At 32.6% G+C, this 22,796-nt stretch overlaps 1 protein-coding gene across 1 annotated transcript in view; it reads right to left on the bottom strand.

Moving 5' to 3' along the window:
• Nucleotides 1-22,796, bottom strand: part of LOC111415278 (melatonin receptor type 1B-B-like) — a 124,624-nt gene that overhangs the window by 9,058 nt on the left and 92,770 nt on the right. Inside the window, exon 2 of the mRNA XM_071198769.1 lies at nucleotides 19,086-19,279. Coding sequence (XP_071054870.1) covers nucleotides 19,086-19,269 — 184 coding nt within the window. The 5' untranslated portion in view covers nucleotides 19,270-19,279. The remainder of the gene's footprint in view (nucleotides 1-19,085; nucleotides 19,280-22,796) is intronic.

The following is a 22,796-nucleotide window of genomic DNA, read 5'->3' as shown; positions in this document are numbered from 1 at the left end:
CAGTTTGTCTTGCCTAAATGGGGAAATTTATAATTTAAATAAAATTCTTGTTTTTATTTACTTAAGTATGATGTTTATTTTTAAAAAATGTTGGCCTTACATGTTTCGATTTATTACAATCATCTTCAGAGGCTCTAAAAACAATGTGAAAATTTAAATTTATAATTGTTGCCGTCATTTATCAGTGTATCACGACTCGCGTCAGTGACGGAATGATTAAGTTGATCGATATTGAAAGCATTAGTTTAGTACTGAAATATCTGTATGGCATTGAAAAACCCGAGATCTAGTCCATTGGTGACAGGACTGTTAGGAGATTGACATATTACGTTTATTGGAGTATTTGCGAAACTTAACGCGCTAAGAGTTTCATTCAAGTTCTTATAGTTCTTATCAAATTGCGGTTTAGCGTTGGCTTGTTGAATAAAAATAGGTACCACTATTAGACCGAGGCCATTTAGCTTCAATTGCAGGCAGAAGTTTATCCACTATAATGCTTCTGTATTCAGTCTTGATCACAGATTCAATGACTTTCGTCTTTAGAGTCCCAGCTGGATGATTTTTACTTCTATGTTTGGGTGGTTCTTTTATAAAAGGCCAAATGACTAATTTCTCATCAAACCACTGATTACAACAATTGTCCCACCGTGGAAGAGTAATAGCAACCAAAAAAGTCCTACATCCAGCTATGATGATGTAGAAACAGACCCTTACAACTAATAAAAATACTTAATCAATGACCCCGTGGGATCTTCTCTCTCCACCCCTGCGAGGGATGCAAATTACTTTAATAAAAACACCACTGTGTGCTTCAAAAGTTTAACTGAAATAGCTTACACACAACATTCTTGCGTGTTATAATACTAACGTACTTACAAAATTAGGCAAAATGTCTACCATCTATTAACAAAAAATTAGTTAAAACACATTTATCTCATTACTAAAGTTTAAGCCATTTGTGACAAAGCAAGGTTTTACACAAGGTCGGGGTTTAAGTACACCTTTGTTTAGAACGTAAGTAGGGTAAAGAGGTTCTTTGTTAGATACCAAAGTATGCAAATGGTCGAAATTTTGAAAGGAGCTTTAGCGGATGATGTGGTCAAGTCATTATAGTTACAGATGAAGAGAAACTAAATAACAATTTAAATAAATGGAATAAGAGTACAAAGAAATTCGGAATTAAAATGAATAAAACTGAAACAAAAGTAATGGTATAAGTACGAAGGCTTTTACGGCCGGTGTTAATTAAACTAAAACTAGAACTAACACTGGCACTATCACTAGAACTAACACTAACACTAGACCTAGAACTAGAAACTTTCGGGTTAAGTCGTGCGTTTTTTGAAAAAATGTTTAACATTCAATTTTAACGAAAATTGTTTAAACAATTAAAAAATAAAGTTTATATGATAAAGGTTAAGGTGAAGTGCAACTTTTAGTTCATCTTATATCTTTCCATATACTTCGTGTATGTGAAATAATAACCTTTTAATTTCAAAACATTATCGAATGTTAAAGTTGGTGTTACAGAATTTTTACGCAATAAATTAACCTACGTGCCGGTACTATTTTAAATATTAATTAAAACTTTACAACAGCTCTTTTTGATTTACTTCCTTTAAAAATTTAACAACCCTTCATCATAATATTTTATCTTCGTACCCGCTTTTAATTGCGTTTCTGTAAGCTCCATTCTTCCACTAAATTGGAAAATACCATTTTAACGACACCGTCATATTTTATAACGTCCGTTTTATTAACATCTCCCGGCTCTCAATACACGTTTTAGATCTCCTATCTAAACCCATTATTACTTCTGCGAAGCTATCTTTCGTTTTAATCTAAAGTTGTATGGCTAAACTCTCCTTTTACCCATTTCGTTTTGTATACCCATTTTCCCACCTATGCAAAGTTAGCCCCCAATTAGGATTTTAAATGTATAGTGTTTTGATTATAACAAAAGAACCACTCAACCGATTTCGATAAACAATGTCTCATTCGAAAGCTTAATCCTTGACCAATACGAAAGTGGAAATGCCCGATTCGAAATCTCTTGCGAATTCCTCTAAAAGACCAAAATATTGTGAACATACTAAATCAAAAACGTATTAAATTGACTATAACTAGATTATAACTATATCTCAATCGAAAGCTTACGTCTGGCTGATTGCCTGGGCATTTCCACTTTCGTATCGAAATCAGTTAAGTGGTTCTCTTGTTATAATCAAAATACTATGTAAAATCCTATCTATTTTGGGGCTAGAAAAATCGGGGCTAAGTTCGCATAGGTCATTTTCTCTATTTCCTTATGTAGTCTACTGAACACAAACTGATTACAAAAGACGATGGTAAATTCCGTAAAAAATCTACTTTATAAATTCTCCTCTTCGTAAAACAGAAAGCGACGTAGTTTTATTTAAAGTAAGTGGATGCAGTGCTCGGCTACAAATTAAATAGTGTACGTGCATTCTCGCAATAAAAGTTGAAAGGGAGCTCGCAGAAGATATGCATCGCTAAAACGTAGTTGAGAAACGACCGTTACCGTTTTAATCTCATTTAAACTTGCTTTTATCGCAAACGAGTGAAACAGATAATAGCTTTATTATTCTTGAGGTGATATAATTAATTAACTCACAAATCAGTTAATTGTTTTAAATGAAGTGGTTATTACCGGAAAGTATGGATCTAAGAATGGTAACTCAATGTAAATCAGAGAATGTTTTAAAAAATCTTCTGAGTATAGTAAACTCTCAGGTCCGTACAGCTACGCCCCCCTTTCAAGATATCAGCATTTTGATACTGCCATAATTATGTACTATTTACATGCTAATTTTGTGCTAGGGGAGGGTGGGGCAGGTTGTTACGTGGGGCACGTTGTTACATTGCTTATGCGATCTGCAGTGTTTCATGTAAACATTTAATATTATTATTCAAGAAACCTACTACTAAGAACCATCTATTGAAGTACTGTATTGGTACCTAACGTATCAACAAAGAAATCAGCACTAATTAGTTTTATGTCATCAAAAGCTGTTTTATTTATAAGGTACAAATTGTATTTTATCAACGAAATGGTAAGTCATTTAATTAAACTAATTATATCCTCTTAAACCCACTTGAGATACAAGCTTCAGTCTAGAATATTTTTGTGATAACACTAACGGCTTTCCTAAAAATAAAATCTAAACTATCAAATGCACGTGGAGGCACATTGTTATATTTTGTTCCCTAGAATCTACATTAATTGCAGCATTTCAGCAAGCTGCTAATGCTATTTCTCTAGAGAAAATGTCTATAAGAACTGCTGCTGATAGATTTGGAATTAAGTTTATGACGCTGTACCGTTATGTAAAAAAATCAAAGTCGAATCCAGATAATCCTCCATCTGTTGGATATGCAACACCGTAAAAAATTTTTACTCAGCAACAAGAAGAGGAGTTAGCCGAATATGTTGAAGTTTGCTCAAAAATATGTTATGGACTAACTACAAAGGACTTAAGAAAGTTGGCTTATGATTTAGGTGTTGCTAATAAGAATAAATTACCCGAAAATTGGATAAATACTGGAATGGTAAGTAAAGATTGGTTATTAGGCTTTATGAAGCGAGATCAAGGTTTATCTATACGCACCCCTGAGTCAACAAGTCTTTCAAGAGCTACATCAGTCAATTGTACAAATGTTAATTGGTTTTACGACAATCTTAGTGTCGTTTACGATAAGTATCAGCCTAATGATGTAGGTATACAATGTTGAGGAGTAAAACAAGTTGAGGCTATTACATGAGGAGAAAGGGGTAACAGTTTGCCACCGATGTTAGTATTTCCTCAAAAAAGAAAAATTAAGACATTTATGACAGGAAATGCACCTCCAAAGGACAAACCTGTTTTATTTATCCTAGATAACCAGGAATCACATCTATCAATTCCAGTGCGTAATCACTCTAAAGATAATGGTGTGGTACATTTCAGTTTTCCTCCTCATACCTCCTCGTCTTCAACCTTTGGACAGAACAGTGTTTGATTCATTCAAGAGAATCAAGAATGACAGTTAAAAAATTTCAACTGTCTTGCCGATGGATGGCTAAAGTCGCACCCAGGCGTTCCTATAAACATTTATGACATCCCAGCAGTCTTGAAGAAAGCTCTGCCACTTGCTACTACACCCTCTAACATTCAGAATGGATTTTTAGTTTCCGGAATTTGGCCTTATACTAGGGATATTTTTACAGACGATGATTGTTTACCGTCGGAAGTTACGAACAGGGAATACAATGGTAACACGAATAACTCCAACATGATTAATCAACCAGATGAGGTTCCTGGGCAACCTAATCACTCTTTAGCAATTCGTCATTCAACAACATCTCGTCAACCATCAACTTCTACTGCTGGATGTTTTATAGATGTGTCGATTCATATTTCACCACAGCAGTTGAAACAATTCCCGAAGGCTCCTCCTCGGAAACAAAGAGTAAACCGTCGCAAACGTAAGTCTGCAATTCTTACTGACCCCCCCCTGTAAAGAATCTATTGGAAGCAGCAGCTAGGGAAAGGGAAAATCAAAAGATAAAAAAAAATAAAGGATTCTAAAAATAAAATAAAAAGTGGAAATAACGGTAAGGGCAAAAGAAACATTCTAAAGAAATACAATAGAACTGACTTTGATGATGAGTCAAAAGATAATGAAATTTGCCTTATCTGTCTCATACCGTTCTCACAAAGTGCAGACAAAAACTGGATTCAATGTACAGCATGTAAGAGATTGGCACACGTGGCATGCAGTAGCGACGACGACTTTTATGTCTGAATAAACTGTGCATCTGATGAAGACTGAATTCTGTTTGACTTTATTATACAGGGTGATTCACATAAGAACAGACATAGAGCCGGGACATGTAGAGAACAATAAATTAAGATGATTTAACGTAACATACCTCTACACTAAGTTGTACACCTGAGGAGTTCAATATTTTCGTAATACATTAATCTAGAAAAACGAAATTTGGTGTACGTTATGAGTGTACCAAGGGTATTAATTGGTAGCAAATTGAACTCAATTGAGGCATTTCAAAGAGACAGATTTTCTTAATGTTTTGGCGGATTTAATACATTACTACTTCATTTCATGTGGAATTTAATTCTAAAATTTTTCTTACTCTTATTATTTTTTAAAACACTTTGTCGTTTTCATAAAAAGCTTAAATAACTAAAGCCACGTATTTCGAAAAGTTACTTAAAATAAGCGAAAATTCAGTAGTCGGCCATGAAATTGTACGTCAAACTTGACAAATAGGTTATAAAAACTTATAAAGATATTTTTTGACGATAAGGTTTTATAACCTATTTGTCAAGTTTGACGTACAATTTCACAGCCGACTTCTGAATTTTCGATGATTTTAAGTACCATTAACGAAATACGTGTCTTTAGTTATTTGAGTTTTTTATAAAAACGACAATGTTTTTTAAAAAATAATAATAGTATAAAAAGTTTTAGAATTTTCCGCCATTTTTGGAGGGGTGCAGCTTCTTAGATGAGCCGAAGTCGCCCATAGTAAAGTACCCTTAAAATTCACTAAAGAATCACCCCTTGAAGTTTGTTGCAGTCATTTGGATACAACTGTATATCAAAGTGGGGGTGTATCTGGCCTTTTAAGATATCAACATTTTGATAGTGCCATAATTTTGTACTACATTCAAATTTTTGGTACTAATCATTTAGTATTTATTTTATATACAGGCGTCTAACGTGACTGGTTCGTTAGAACTTTTTCAGGTTCCATATTCGTACGTAGTTTTAAAATTTTAGTAGCAGGGGTTGTTTATTCGGAACTTTCGATCTAAAATATTTTCAATATACAGGGTGTATCTGAATGACGTGCCCAAACTTCAGGGGGTGATTCTTTAGGCAATTTTAAGGGTACTTTCTCATATAAACTATCAGCGATATCGACTCCCCTGCGGAGCTACGCCCCTTCAAAAATGGCCAAGAAACCAAGAAAACACCAAGAAAATGAAATTTGGGAAATATGTTTAGCTTATAATAGGGCATGTTTCGAGCCTATTTGTACTTCCAATCTTCCCTTCTAAGTTACTAAACATAACCACCCCCGTTCAATTTTTGTCTAGATCTTTTTTATGACGATGATAAATACATTGGAAATATTTTATTTAGATAGACGAAAATATTCTAAAACTTTTTTGCCTCTCTGATGTTCTTCGAAAAGTTAATAGTTTCTGAGAAAAAAATTAATTAAGCAAACACTAACTGTTAAGCTGTAGCGTTGTTAATCGAAAGTTGGAATGAATTTTTAAAGAAAAAATCTTAGCAGGCTTAGCAATCTTTATCAGAAATATTTTTGACGTTTAAATGTCAGTGGTTTTCTTACTATTATTATTGTTTTATTTAATATTTTGAAACGTCGAGTGAACGAGCGTAAATGCGGTAGAACTTTATTCATAAACAATAATAATAGTAAGAAAACCACTGACATTTAAACGTCAAAAATATTTCTGACAAAGATTGCAAAGCCTACTAAGATTTTTTCATTAAAAATTCATTCCAACTTTTGATCAACAACCCCGTTCTTGAACGGGCAGTGTTTGCTTTATTATTTTTTTTCTAAAAAATTTGTTGTTTTTGGAAAAATTTTAGAGAGACAAAAAAGTTTTAGGATACTTTCATCTACCTATGTAATTTTTTTTAATGTATTTACCCTCTGCATAAAAAAATTTTAGCAAAAATGTAAAGGGGGTGGTTACGTTTAGTAGTTTAGAAGGATAGGTTGAAAGTACAAATAGGGTGAAAACGTGCCCTACTACCAGTTAAACATATTCCCCAAATTTCGTTGTCCTAGCGTTTATGGTTTTTGAGAAAAAAAAATTAAACCAAAATTTTCCGCCATTTTTGGAGGGATGCAGCTCCTTAGGGGAGCCCAAATCGCCCATGGTTTATATATCAAACTACCCTTAAAATTGCCTAAAGAATCACCCCCTGAAGTTTGGGCATGTCATTCAGATACACCCTGTATACAGTATGTCCTTGGATCGAGTTACAAAGAGGAAAAAAATGTTTGTTACTGATTTTTCAAACTTATCCCAGCCTAAATAATGCGTCGGATATGTTCAAACTACTAAATCGCATGAATTTTATACTCTAACTATAAAAGTTAACATAATTATTCCAATTTTAATGTAAAAACTGGATTTTTCTAAATTGAAAATTTTTCAAGTTCAATTTATGATATGTAACCATAGAAACCATAAAACTTACAACTTATGTTGGTGAGATTAAGTGTTTTCATGCGATGTTAACCGTGAAAGAGAGAATTTACTTAGTCCTGTGCTATGTAAGGGGCTGAGTGGTATAAAAATGTTAAATATTGGTAAACAATTAGGCTTAAATCGCTATAGTGGAGGTGTTTGTTAATGATAGCGATGTAAGCGACATCTAACGGTAAAAGAGAAATTATTACACTGTTAAGTTAGATACAAGACGAAATGAGTAAACTTGTCAACCTGGTAAAAACGAATCGTTGTATGTTTTATAAAACAAGTCGTAATAAAACCTTTTAAACAAAATAGTTCAGTGAAACAATAGTTTCTTGTGTATTTGAGGACCATAAAAGAATCCGAGAATAACAAAATTTGTGTTTTTTAAGCACTGCACAAGCAGAACTTTGAGATGTAACAATATTCGCAACTTCTCGAACCGAGGTTTTGGCGTTTTCTTCTACAGTTAATAAAACGTCCAGTTCCACATTTTTAGAAAATGTTCTGTGCCCAACCTTCGGTTTTTTGAAACATCCAAATTTCCTTAAATTTTCTTCAAGTCGGCTAAATTTACAACGATTTGGAACATCTCTTTCCGGAAAACGTTCCATGTAAAATCACAATGCCTAATTACTGTTTTTACTACATTCAAAATAAACTTGTAGCATGTCAGTAAGTTGATTGAAATTCATGATTTCTTTAAAAAATTTCCAATTATGCTTATTAAAAATGTTAAAGTTGCTAATAATTTATAATGACAGTTATAAGTTGTTTTTTATTTTTTTTTATGGCACACTACATTATAACACAAGTAATTTCAAGAGAATGTTCGGAAAGTGTTTTAATTTCTTTCTCTGCTAAAATTACAATTAATATTGATGTATTGTACATCAATGGATTCAGAAAAAAATCTCTATCCAATAACTTGAAGAAAAATATACTAAAGTAAAGGAAATACACAAAAGTTAATAATCCCTTGAAATTGAAGATGGCGTTGAACAAAATTTATTTGTAGCATGAATCATAGTATTCATCAAACCATTTCATTTGATACCTGGCTCATGAAAATCGGAATGTAAATGACAGAGTTACAGCTTGGGTCGTATTTTATGTAACACCTGTATATAAATTTTTATCAATACAATTTGTGAAAAAAGGAACATAAACGGAGCAAACACGTTTTCGACAATATCTACACATCAATAAACTGTATAATTCCTTTGCTTGAAAACCATTTCACAAAGAAAATTGAAATGTCCCTCTTCGTGCAATATGTCAATCAAATTTACAAATATTAATGGTAATGATTTAATTATGAGATAGTGATAATTGATACTTCCACATGTTTGATCACAATGTCGATTTATTCCCACTCAATAATTTTTATTAATTATCAAAACTATACTCGATAAATAATTTAATTATATTCAGCCAGTTTCCACAATTATTTTATGTTTTACACCAAAAATAAACACGTAGATATTTACTGGAAAGCTTTAACAATAATGTTCATTTAATTTCTCTTCAATTTCTCGTTCAAATCATAAACCCAACTTTAATATCTGAAATGAATACCAGTTTTATTTCATTTGCGTGGAAAAGATTTATTAAAAAGCAAGAATAAATTAAAAACCAAATTCATTTAGTAGTATGTTTTGTTAGCGCCTAATATTTGCTTAATTTCATAAGGCCAGTAAATAATAAACGTCTTTCATGGGTTGTAACCGGTCGAAATAATAATGCATCACGGTGAAAATTACTTACGAGAGCAACCGCTAATACCTTGGATAGAAATGGTTCTTGTTGTCAGCATCTCTGCGCCCCTTCTGCTAATGGATTTAATTACATCAAAGTTTGAAATGAGGGGTGTGGGTTCATAATCCACAACGGATTCCACTTCCTCTCTATTCTCAATACAATATAAAGCGTTCACACGACTGGAAGGAAGTTTATTGGTATATGATATAGTCGAATTAATTCAAATTGAAATGAAAAGAATTCCCATATTTTATAAATTGTTCTTTTTTATTTAAGATTGCATCATTTGTAATAATCTAAGTTGAGATGTTGAAGTACAGTAATTTTTTACATCAAAAGCTCTCAAGGTACCACAGTTAATGTAAGAAGTATATAATATCTAACAAATTGATACTCTGTAGTGGAATTAATAAAATTAGCATTAGAAATTAATTAGAAATAACTGTAAATTATAAAAAATAGCATAAGTAGCATTAAATAAAAGACGATGAACTGTGCGGCTCGTGGAGTAAGCATTTTTGGTCGTTGACCGATTGCCTAATTGATGAGCACGCACAGTGAACCGTTCGAATAGTGTAATAATTAATATTGCAAGGAGTATTATTTTAGCTACCAATAAAATTAGTTGTTAAGCAAATTATTTTATGGTTTTAATGAAACACAATGGAGTATAAAAAGTATATTAAGAACGTACTGCAGTGGTTATTTATCTCCAATCAGATTATTCGAATAGTTATAAAAAATTCTACGACACATTGTTTCGTCTCTTCAAGAATCACCCCTCAAGAACTGTCCTTTACTACATTTATACTTTATGCACATCTAGTTTCTTATTTGATTTCTACAGATGATGCCAGCAAGGATGTTTCATTGTTGTGTTGGGTCGTCAAGATTACAAATATTTCACATGCAACGGCGGCACACTTGTTAAGTATTATTTTGTGATGATACAGAAATAATTCAAAATATCTATAATTTATATAATTTAATAATGGCACGATTGGCACGTAAGAATGCTTAAGATTAGAAAAAAGATATAGATATACAGGTGAATTATTAGTATCCCCGCGGCCAATAGTTACTAAACCGTTTGAGAAAGAAAAAAAATATTTTCTACAAAAGTTGTTTGACGCACCAATTTTTATTACCTAAAATTATTTTCACTTATATAGGTGTTCCATCTAGGCGTAACAGAGACTATGTAAGTTTTTTTAAATGGAACTCCTTATATATTTTATCATATTATGAATACAATTAAATTTATTTTTTTAACAGTATCCAAAGAAATTAGATACGCTATACAGCGAGTGTAGTGTTCATAAATTATTCATAATAATAAATTATTATTTCGTAGATTATTCATTTATCAAAAATAATATTTTGCAAAAATATCACAATTCAAATATTCGATAATATTTTATAAAGAATTAATTGATATTTTAATAACTAAGAACATAATCTATGTTCATGTTTTAAGTAGACTTGTCTTATGTTGCCATGGAAACAAATAATTGAGATCTGACTATAATTAACAAGTTATTGTTATCAAAATTAGTACCAATATTTATCTAGCTCTCGACGACGTGTAATAATTATAGCGAAGAAGAATTAATTAACATGATCTACATCAAGCTCAACCAAGTGTTATATACAGGGTTCAGCTGTTCTTTGAAGAAACAGGTAATATTAATTACCAGCACAAAACTAGAACTAAAACGGCGACTAATGAAGAAAATGAATTTCTGCTATTGGCAAGCATTATAGACGACCAGAGTGCACTAATACTAGAAAAATTAAAAATAATCTGGGACTAAACCAATCGTCAGAGTCTAAAATAATGAAAAGACACAGATATCATCCGTATCATGTGTAACTTGTTCAGGAAATACGCGAAAATGATTTTCAGACAAGATAACGTTTTTGTAACCGGGCTTTTGCACAAATTCAAAAAGATGCAAAATTATTTTGATTTTGTGCTTTTTACGGATGAAGATCATTTCATAAAAATGGTTGTGTTAACAATCACAATATTCATTATTATGCAACGAAAAATCCTCGTATTATTAGATCCCTAGATCATCAACACAAATGATCTATCAATGAGGAGGAATAGTAGATACGCATTTAATAGGGACTTATTTTTTTTTTAAATTCGGTGAATGGAGAAACATACTTAAAGTTGGGACGGCAACTATCGCTGGTGGAAAAACTTAAGGAAACAAAAGTCACCAGGTTGACAAGCGACAGAAACCGTAGATGGCGTTGTTGGTAAACCAGTTAAATCTAAATTTGTATAAATTTATTAAACTAATAAATTCACCCCAAGTTTAGGAGGAATTACGGGGACAGGGAGTTCATATCAAAACCGTAAAGAACCCAAGGAGGAATCAGACCTGAACGAGTCTACAGATGGGTTAGTGGACAACTCAATCAGATGACAGTAAATCTCACCAAGACCCTGGGAGTCAGTTCTGAAGTTGACAGTGTTAAACAAGGCAGAAATGTGAAATATCTCAAGGAAGAGTCTCCTGCTGTACAGATTTTCCTTACAGAGAATACTAGTCTGATCAAAGTCAAACTTATGGCCAGTGGCTACATGATATTCAACAAGCGCAGTGCCAGCAGATTTTTTTGCGGCACAGTCTATAGTGTGTTGGGACACCCTCGATTTAAGATTTTGGGACGTAGTGCCAACATAGCACATCTCACAACCCTTACAATCGATCCTGTAGACCAAGTTCGAATGGAGGAGAAGGTTTGTTTCTTCTGAGAGGTTTGCAGGTGTATTTTGCAAACTTCAATGGGTGGTCACTGAAGATGTTAACTAAATTGTCAGTGAGGCCAGGGATGAAGGGAATCTTGGCAAAGGTGGGAAGTGCTACGGGCAAATCGTCGTCAGGGGGGTGCGTCATCGCCCAATCCAGCTGTGACGCGGGACTCTGACTGGGGTTGTTACGGGTTGGCCCATCCGGAGAATGGAGGACTCTATTAACTAGAGAACGGGGAAAACCGTTGTTACAGAAGATATCCGATAGGAGTTTAAGGTTACGATCTCTAAACTCATGGTCTGAAATGCGAAGAACCCTATTCTTCATACCTTTAAGGGTGTTAATTTTTATTTGGATAGGGTGGTATGAGAAGAAATTAATGAAACGACCAGAATAGGTGAGCTTTCTGTACCAATCCAGAACAACACGCTGGTCATTCTTTCTGATGACAAGTGAATCCAAAAAGGGAACACCATTGTCAGATTCGGTCTCGATGGTGAACTGAATGTGTGGGTTGATAGAGTTGAACTCCCTTTGTACAACCAATAATCTGTCAAACGGGACGGAGCAGATAATGTTATCAACATACTTGTAAATGAAAGGTAATTGGAATGGAAGCTTGGATATGCAGCCATGGACTGGGTATTAGTCCGTAACAATGGTGGCTAGAATCGGACGGAGGGGACTGCCCATGGGTGTGCCGAACTTTTGTTTGTAAAACTTATCACGGAAGGAGAAAACCGAGGAATCGAATAAAAACTCGATGATCTTGAGAAACAAATCATGAGGGATCTCCATGTGAGGTTGTATTAAGTTCCACTCCGCCGATAACCTATCGATCACAAGTTACAGTGGGATATTGGTGAAAAGGGACACAACATCCAAAAACACCAGAACATAATCCGGAGGCAGGGTCAGACTTCTCATCTCGTCAGCAAAGGCAAAGAGTCACTGATATTGTAGGTGGTTCTAGTAGAGAGGGCTACTGATAAAATAGTAGCCAGGTAGCTACTAAATTTACTAAATTTAAGATACAAACACAACAATGCCCCAGCCCACTATGCACGAAATGTGAGATGGAGATCCTACATTATGGCCACCAAGGTCTCCAGACCTCAATAAATTAGATTTCATTTTATGGGGATATATGTAGGAGCTGGTATACCAAACGGCACCCACTACATCAGAAGCTTCGTATAACTAATGTTTTTAACAACGTTAGAGAAAATAAGAGGCACATGTTAAGAGATACTTCAAGATCTTTTGTTTAAAATGCCACCCATTTTCGGAACATGCATACAGCGCATTAATGCTTGCAGAAGAGAAAATAGGCGGCATTTTGAACAACTTCTAAATACTTATTAAGTTAATACCTACTTGTTGAGCAACGTTTAGTAATTGTTTATAGTTTGTTGCTGCATTTCCTTCAAATAATTTACTAATTAAAAAAGGGATGTATTGTTCTGCCATTTAATTGTATTTTTATCACATTTTGATTATTTATTTATTAATTAAAGTTTTTTTTTAGTAAAAATAACTAATTTTTTAATTAATAATATAATATTATTGATTTACAAATAACAGACAAACAAAAAAGAAAAAGAAGAAATTTCTAAATATCAGGAAAACTGTTACACTTAGACATATGACATACTTATCATTAATTAAAGGGAACTTGATGGGCAATTCAGCCATCACACAATATACAGGTGTTCCGTTACAATGTTTTTAAAAAGATCCTGCAATGGGCACATTTTGGAAGAACAATTGAATATCTCAGGAACTATGAACGCTGTGAAATAGTAACATATACGGTTGTATAAACAAATTTAGTTGTATTTATAATATGATAAAATATACAAGGTGTTCCATTTCAATTCTAAGAAACAAAAGGTAACAATAAACACAACAAATACAAACACAACAAGTAGGAAATATTTACCGTTTTTCAAAATACATAAATTTACTCGTCGTAAAAAGTTAAATTGCACTCTGTCAATTGTTTCGCGATTATTTAATGTATTAAATAGTAAGAAAATTTTTCTTTGTAATTCCTCTTCACTATCAATTGTAGAGGCATAGACTTTTGACTTCAATGCCCCCCAGAAAAAATAATCACAAGGTGTAAGATCTGGTGATCTTGCTGGCCATTTTATTGGGGCATCAACTCCCCTTCCAATTCATCGTCCAGAATATTGTTGGTTTAAATATTGCTGAACAGCCATCGTAAAATGTGGCGGTGCACCATCGTGCAAGAATCACATATCGCGACGAAGGTAAATTTTCTAACAAATCCGGTAAGGACTGTCTTAATAAATTTAAACAAACTTCGCTATTTAACCGATTTGGTATTATTACCGTTCCGATGATAATAGCCAATAAATCCAGCCCAAACATTGACCTTTGAATTGATGCTGAAGATGGACTGCTGTGGTCATATGCGTACTTTCTTCAGCATAAACATGATCGTTACGCATATTAGTGATATCAGTTCTGGTAAACGTTGCCTCATCTGTGAATAAAATCCTTCTACTAAAATGTGGGTCGTGGATTCTTTCGTATTGGATGAGTTGATAGAAAGTCAAACGCATTTTATGATCCACAGGAAAAAGCTCTTGCACTTTTGAAAGGTAGTATGGGTGTAATAATTGTTCTTTTATTACCCTATGGACAACATCTTTAGAGACTTCTAGTTGATTTCCTAAGCACCTCGTATTAATTTTAGGGTCTTCCGCCACTCTTTGTCACCTGGCCAGAAAAAGATATATGGAGTAATATCTGCTCAACACATGACTTTTCCATCGTTCCTGTGTTTCTAAAATTGTATCGAAAACCTTAAAAATACGTTAATTGAACCTAGGAACTCACTTCTGAAAAATGGTTTAAATTGATTTACGCGTTTCTGAGTTTTAAAAAATAAAAGATTTTTTTTTACTAACTTTGTAGTGCTCTAGCGGTGAAACGAAGTAACTTTGGATATAGATAACTTAACTTAAATCGACTTATTTTGAGCCAAGGAATCTGTGGTCTTCCATTGTACACGCATTTCGGAGACTCCTGTATATCGGTTTAAAAATTCTGTGACGTTGTCCGATTCCTAGACTCCACCGTTTCCGCTCCTGCTACTCCTCAATGATGCAATCTCAATATCTTCTTGAGTCTTCTTCTCGCACTTGTTTACTGCGGTGTCTACTCCTTTGCATTTTTCGATAATCTGTTCTCCGTCATTCATTGTACAGGGTGGGCAAATTTGGGTGTTATTATACACTTTCTTGAGTAGAATATACTGTCGTTGAAAAATTTTAAAGATACCTGCTAATTTTTGAGATGTATGTAAAAGTACTATAGTTGAAGATTATGATGTTACTGAAAAGAGCATATTTTTAGGTTTCCAATGATTTATCGCATCCATGATGTATCTGCGGAAAATAGGCGTTATTTTTCCTACTTAGTTACTATAACAACGTGAATTTACTTGTCATTTCATTCATAAATTTTGCAAATAGCAGATAGTCTGTGATTGTTTAGTTCCTGAAGTTATTGTTCATATTTAATTATTCATTAATTAATAGATTTCATGTATTTTTAATAAACAAACTATACTTGCTAACCATTTTTTATTGCTGAACAAAGTCAGGGATAAGATGCTGAAAAATTTAAATTAACTATTCAAAGTTTTTATTAGTTGGTACAAAACCAAGTTTATCCTGAATAATGGTAGAAAACTATTTACTGTCCGGGCCCGCCTACTATAATTAAAATTTTGAACATTACCGCTTGGAATTGAAAAGTAACGTTTATTTTCTGCAAATACACCATACGTGCGATACATCATTGGAAAGCTAAAAATATGCTCTTTTCAGTAAAATCATAATCGTAGTATAGTTTGTATTTAAAAAAATACAAGTTTGTGTTGTATCTCAAAAATCATCAAGTATGTTTAAATTTTCAACGGCAGTATATTCTGCTTAAAAAGTGTCTTAGGAACGTATCAACCCCATTTCTTTAATTTGAAAAATAAACGAAATATGAGCATTTTTTGAAATCACAACAAAAGAAGATAGAGGTTTGGTGTTTGCTGGATTGGATTAGTCTCGAAAAAAGAGACCGGGACATGTCAACTACTTTTTTCGTATCTCTTATAGTTTCTGAGATAGCCTATAATACCCAAATTTGCCCATCCTGTACATGGTCATACCATATAAGATGGTTTCTTTCAATATCTTTAACTATTGTCTCTTGTAGCCCCATTTGTTCTTGTACTAGTTCATTTCTTACTCTTTCCATACACGATATTCTGGCAGATCTTCTCAGAATCCATAGAATTCAGTTGCCTCTATGCGATTCTTATTTCGGATTGTTAGTCTCCAGGTCTCCGATCTATATAGTAAGTGACTCTTGATTAGTGTGTAGATATAGATATAGATGTTAAATTTCCTTTTTTGATTATCTCCGTATTCCACAGAATTCTGTTTAAGGACCCTATTAGTAATTTCTTTGCTTGTATGATCAAATGTTTTGTTTTCTCTAAATCCACTTCAAGACCCCAGTCTTCATAACTTTCTTTTCAGTTGCGCGCCATATATTCTAGATCTTCTTTGTCACGAACTAAAACAGCTTGATCGTCTGGAAACTGATGTGTATACACTGTTATGTTGTATCCTCATTCCTTAGCATTTCTTCATCCACATATGCAACGCTTTTTTATGTACATTTTGAAGAGAGTGAGCGACATACATCAGCCGTTCCGATCATTTGTTACTAATTTTTGATGTTGATTGGGAGTACAAGTTTTGTAAGGCCCTTATTAGAGTATGGCTTACACTTGAGTACTGTAGTACTTCCCATAATTTAGTTATTGATATATGCGGGTTTCTTGGTTCGTGGTGCTTTGTGTTTCAATTATTTGTTTCATACAAAATATGTTATCACTGCATGATCTGTTCCTTCTAAATCCACTTTGTTCTTCTTCATCCTCAATCTCACTCTCTATCAGATCCCTAAATATTCTAGCATACAGCTTACTGAGCACACTGGTCACCGACATTCGTCTATAATTTGAGCAGATCTTATGCGCCCTTTCTTGTGGATTGCCGATATATACTCTCCATTGTTCTGGAACTTCTCCGTTCAGGCACTGATTAAATAATTGGGATATTATTTTAAATAATTTTTCTTTTCCATGTTTCAACATTTCTGCCGCTATTCTTTCTGGACCACATGATCTTCTATTTTTCAGTTTCATGACTTCACCATGAATATTTATTATAGTATCGGTTACATACACGTATTTTGACCTTTCTTCTTTCAATAGGTCCTGGTAATGTTTTACCCATGTGTCTATTAGTCATATCTTATTTTTTTAAAATGCGTGTATAATTGTTTTTTTATTTCTACCAGATCCTCTATTAATTCGTTCTACCATATTTTACTGCTCTATTTTTGTATCTTATGCTTAATACTTCATTAGCTGCTTAATGTAGGCTATTTATTATATTTGATAATTTTCTTTAAAACATAATCCTGTGGAAATTTTTAGTTTTATAAAAATTTTTTTTGATACAGATACTGAGTATTGTCATCTTGCAAGCTATCTAAGTTCAATATTCGATACTTGAAGTAGTTGACCTCTTTACTGCAGGATATCTTAATCGCCAATTCATTAGCCAAAGTATGGTAATCCGAGCTGTGACTAAATTTAAAAATCATGCACACCTAGGAGATTTCTCGAAGACTGGTCGACCAAATGTTTGAAAGGATGTTTAACAAAACGTAGTTTAGTTTTGGCTTGGGTCAAATCTGGCCATTAGTAAACCTACGGTTCACAAAATTTTTAAAAGCGCAAAATATCGCAAAAAGTAAACCTCATCCACGAACATATATTTGGCTATATTACGCTACTTTACGGACGCATTGTGTATTAAGAAAGATGGACATGATGAAAGAAAATAATTACCAATGTGGACGAAACAACGTAATGGGAAAATATCATAAAGATCTAACAAAGTGGAAAAATATCATAAAGATTCCGAGAAGTTAATTCAAGACAAATTGAGATCAAGGAATTGGGAGAAAAAGCAATGAACACCTTTCTCACGAAGCTATAGATATAACTTAATAAGAGAAAAATTGACTCAATCGATTGGAAATACTATTGTACTGAAACACCATATAACACTATATTCTGGGTCCTACCAATCGTTCAGTTAAACACCCACAGTAGGACGGTTTTTAATAGTAATGATATAGTAAAAGACATCTGTTTAATTCTAATTTGAAGATGACAAACTGGAGTTTTAGTTTGGCTATGTTTTATAATAAATAGAAATAGAAAAATTACTGTTTTTTCAAAAATGTATTTATTAATATTTTCCAAAAACTAAAACCAGCCTGAAGTTTTGTGAAAGAATAACGTGAAGTCACGATGCATAACTCGAATTAAATTGGAAAATTTTCATTGAAATCGTATTGAAACTCGTTCAGCCGTTTTCGAGATACCACCGTTTTGAAAAGTCACAATTTTCGTTTAAATCTGGTTTAATTCTGTTATATTTGAACGTTTCCTATAAAGCCTAGAAAATTTGTTAAAATCTCGTTACTTTTTTGTTAAAATTCGTACTTGTATTGTGTTCAGTGAATTGATTGTGGCAATTTGAAAGAAATATTGTTCGAGTTTTACATGTGAAGCAAATGAAAGAAAGAAACAACAGGTTTAAATGAACAACTTTAAAGCTCCCCGAAGCGCTTTTTTCTGACCATTCAATTAATTTCAAAACATTTTCCAACCCAATATAGTACTAAAATACTAAAATAAAACAAAGAACCCCTTATTTTACATGAAAACAAACAAACACCGCATTGTGATAGTCAGGTATTATTGAAATAGACACAAATAACAAAACTTTTGTCATGTCGCAAAAATAATAAACAAAAATTAATAATAAAAATTTCTTTGTAAATCGGCATTTATTAGGTAAAAGTTCAAAAACATTTTTAATGATTACCAAACTAACAAAACTAAATCAGATATAAAGGAAATTTCTCTATTTTGTTGAAATTAATTTGATTTCAATTAACCTGGAAGGAATGAATCTCTCGCTCTACGAACGAGAGAAATGTCTTTAATCGGATTTCGCTTTGTATTTACAGCCTTTGGATTCTGGAAACGTCATCTCATTACCAAGAATTTCATCTACTAAATCTTAAAGGACAAATGTTCCATTAATTTATTTTCGAATAAGTAACATCTCCATAACAAGTTAATTTAAAATAAAAATACAAAATTCCTTACCTCTTCTTCTTAAATAATCTTCTATCATTACCGCACTAATCATAAAGACGTTACCAATACTGCCAACAGCAGCTAAGGACGCCAGCAGTAACAGCCTTGCTACACGTGACCAATCAGAACTTAACGTTACAGGAGAAACTGACTCTGCTCTCATGTGAATATCTGTAGCGTTAATAGATGCCATAATTTGATATCTGAAATAAAATAAAGAAAATTATAGAATAACAATATTTAACATTTTCAAGAGTTTCATTATGAAAATTTTTCTATTAAATTTAAAACGTGTTTCTTATTCAATCCCGTTCAAAGAACTGTATCTTTTTACAAAAAAGAAAAAGAAATCCTTTTACAATTTTAAACCAAATTACATTTTACGATCTTTAAAATTTACTTCGCAAATTTCTCCATCGAAACTCTCCTCTCTAAAATGCATATTCAACTGAAATAAGCTGCTATACTGGGATTGGACTGGTGATCATTTGCATAAAAGGGCATTTAGCAATTCAGGTGTACTCTGCATGAATATTAATGCAGACAGCGTGTGTGTAACCGGAGTCTTGAACGTTTGTGAAATTAGGTGTCTTGAAACGATCACACCATCATAATTAATGATTTTATTTTGATATTATAGTGAAATATTTTTAAGTGCTCTTTTTAAGAGAAAAAATTTAAGATTCTTAATAAATCTCTCATTAAATTATTAATAAAAGGAATACGAATTATTAATGAACTAAAATTTGATAAACTTAACAACCTTAATGAACTTTAATTAATTTCATAAATAAATTTACTAAAATCTAAAAGCATATTTGCAAACGGTTCGTTTATTAAAAAGAAATAAAATTTTGTAGAGGAGAATTAATTTTCCTCATAATGAAAATATATTTGTGGATTTAGATACTTTGAGGATTTATTTCGCGTTCACTTTGTCACTCTAGAAATCCGCTGCAAAATTGTTTTGTAGAATAGTAATAGAAATAAGACACCTTATACAAAATAATCAATAGAAACATGGGTCAAGTAGGAAATAGAAACAGGAGTTCACAGGCCATTTGTAGATACATTATTCAGGATGGTTGGAAAGCTATGCACGGTTAGTGTTCAGCCTTCTGTCAAATGGGCACTTACGTGGTACGTGAATTCTATTTGCTACAACAAGATTCTCGACACAAGGTTCGATCGATGCAGCTTTTCGAGTATGCTTAGAATGCGACTCTGTGACGTGCAAATTTAAATGCTTCAAGATGAAGCATGTAGATTAATGTTTATTTAAGTAATTTATTATTTATTTATCGCCTTTATCAGATTATTGTTGTTCTGTACTATTGTATATTCTCTAATTATATCTTCAGCAACTTCATTTTCTGGCATTTTATCCGATTCGTCACTAATGTCAGAAATACGAAATTTCTAAAGTAATAGTCGTAAAGGGCCTGTAATGTATCGATTTTCTTCTCGCAAAACAAAAGTAATGAGATGGCAAGTGGAAACTTAAAGAAAGGTACTACTCTGATTGTAAAGAAAAATATTCCTTCTTATCGAAAGTACGTGAAAAACTTTCTTTGGTCAAAAGATTCGTATAAATGGTTACAAGGCACGGAAATTGTCGCAACATAATCTGTACCTATTATAAACATAACTATTGGTATGTTTTATCATTTATAACAAATAGAATTGTTGGAAATATAAAGTTACTCGAATATCCGTGTACAACCCGTGGTATTAATAACTAAACAGCAAAATGTAATAAAAAAAACATATCGATAGTATAGATAGAAGCTAAATTAATTTATGTAATTATTTTTGCGATAGATAGAGATATTCTTTAAGATTCGATACCTCGCAGCACCAGACTGTCAACTGGAGAGTTAAATAACCCACTATTGTTTCAAATATCACAATGACTCTACTTGGAATTTATATTGAACTTGACCAACCGAACGGTCTATAATCCGTTATAATAAAAAATTATTCAAAACAGTAATATAAATTAATAACCACCGTTTTTCTAATGAGTACTAATATCAAGCAACATAGTGTCGTGGTGTAAGTAGTTACATAAAAAGATACAATGGATATTTTGAAGTCATAATTACTTGTAAGCTATATTGTAGATAGGATGATGTACTGTGTAACTTGATTACCTGGTTATTATGGGCAGTTGCAACGATATTATCAATAAGAGATGTGTAAGGAACTGTTCTTATAGTGTGATTAATAGTTTATCGGACTATTGTAACAATAATTAGCATCGGAAGAGGAAAAGATGCAACAATGAAATATAAAATATAGAAATAAAAAACGTAGGCTTATTTTTTTTGTCATTGTCCTCAGCTTCTCGCAATGGACACTTAGCGTACAAAGTAATTGTAATCGTTAGTCAATTATTGTAAACCTGTGTCACGTTCTCACTCTCTTCACCGTACTAGAACTTCTTTCGACGGAATATGTCGTTAGCGTAAAAACTAAAAATGAAAGCAATGATTGCCTTAGTTATTGTTGGAAAACTTCAGTGTCGTTCAAAGAAACATGAAGTATTAAATCTGTTGCAATTTGGTTCTCCTATCAATATTACAACCACATCAGCTTCTTTACAACGGTTTTGTATAGAATAAAATTGTTCGGCAGATTATAGTTTAGCTGTAACGTTGGATTTGCGAATGGTAAAAATTTTGAGTACTAGAAGTGTTACTATCTGGTATATTATTATTTTCGAACCGACTTGTTATAGAAGATATTAAAAAATTCACATATTCGTCCGGAGAGTTGGTGTAGTGATCATTTTTATTAGACGTAATTTAAATTATCAATTTACCATTTAATTATTATGTTGTGTATCCAGAAACCTGGTTGTCATGTTTTAATATCATAACCAAAAATATTAATAGAAAAAATGTTACATAAAAATGAAACATTTACGATTTACATAAAAGTAAATCGTTTTAAATTGATACCCTATATTTTATAAATACAGGGTGTCTCAAGTAACTGGTTCGTTAGTACTTCTTTAGGTTCCACTATTCATACTATTTTTGAAATTTTGGTATCATGGGTTGTTCGTTCAGAACTTTAGATCTAAAATATTTTCAAAATGGCTGCTATCTACTTGACAGCATCTCTATTTGCACAATCTATTTGACAGCATCTGAAGAGCAATCGTGCCAATTTAGAGCAGTCACCATATTTTTTTATGTACAATTAAAAGGTGCAATAAAAACTATAGCATTCCATTTAAAATAACGAAGTTATGGTCCCTCCGGTAGACCGGTAGACCGGAAGTGGCGTTCATCTTGAAAATATGTTAGATCGAAAGTTTCGAAATAGTGGAACCTGAAAAAGCTCACGTAACGAACCAGTTACGTGAGACACGCTGTATACACTTCAACTTTTTTTCAAACAATTATTATAAAGAACTTTGTACTTATATACATTTATAAATTATAATAAATAAATAATTGTTCGAATTTTATTTGCTAATTATTTATGTGTCCATCATTCACTGTATGTAGAGACATATAGACAAGGACGGAGAACTTTTCCATTTTTTTCCTTGTGTAGAAACGTCCTAAAAATAGATGTTGCTGTTTATATTATTCTTAAAAAAAGCGAATAGATAATAATCGCAGAACCTTCAACCTTTTCTTTTAAACTGTTCCTTTGGTGAACTGTAGTATAGTTCACAATTGCTTCGAATTTTAAGAGATATCTTTA

This window comes from Onthophagus taurus, chromosome 1 (assembly GCF_036711975.1).
Source record: "Onthophagus taurus isolate NC chromosome 1, IU_Otau_3.0, whole genome shotgun sequence".
In the NCBI taxonomy this organism is placed as follows: domain Eukaryota; kingdom Metazoa; phylum Arthropoda; class Insecta; order Coleoptera; family Scarabaeidae; genus Onthophagus; species Onthophagus taurus.
The sequence above is the reverse complement of the archived record's forward strand: the minus strand, read 5'-3'. Positions and strand labels throughout refer to the sequence as shown.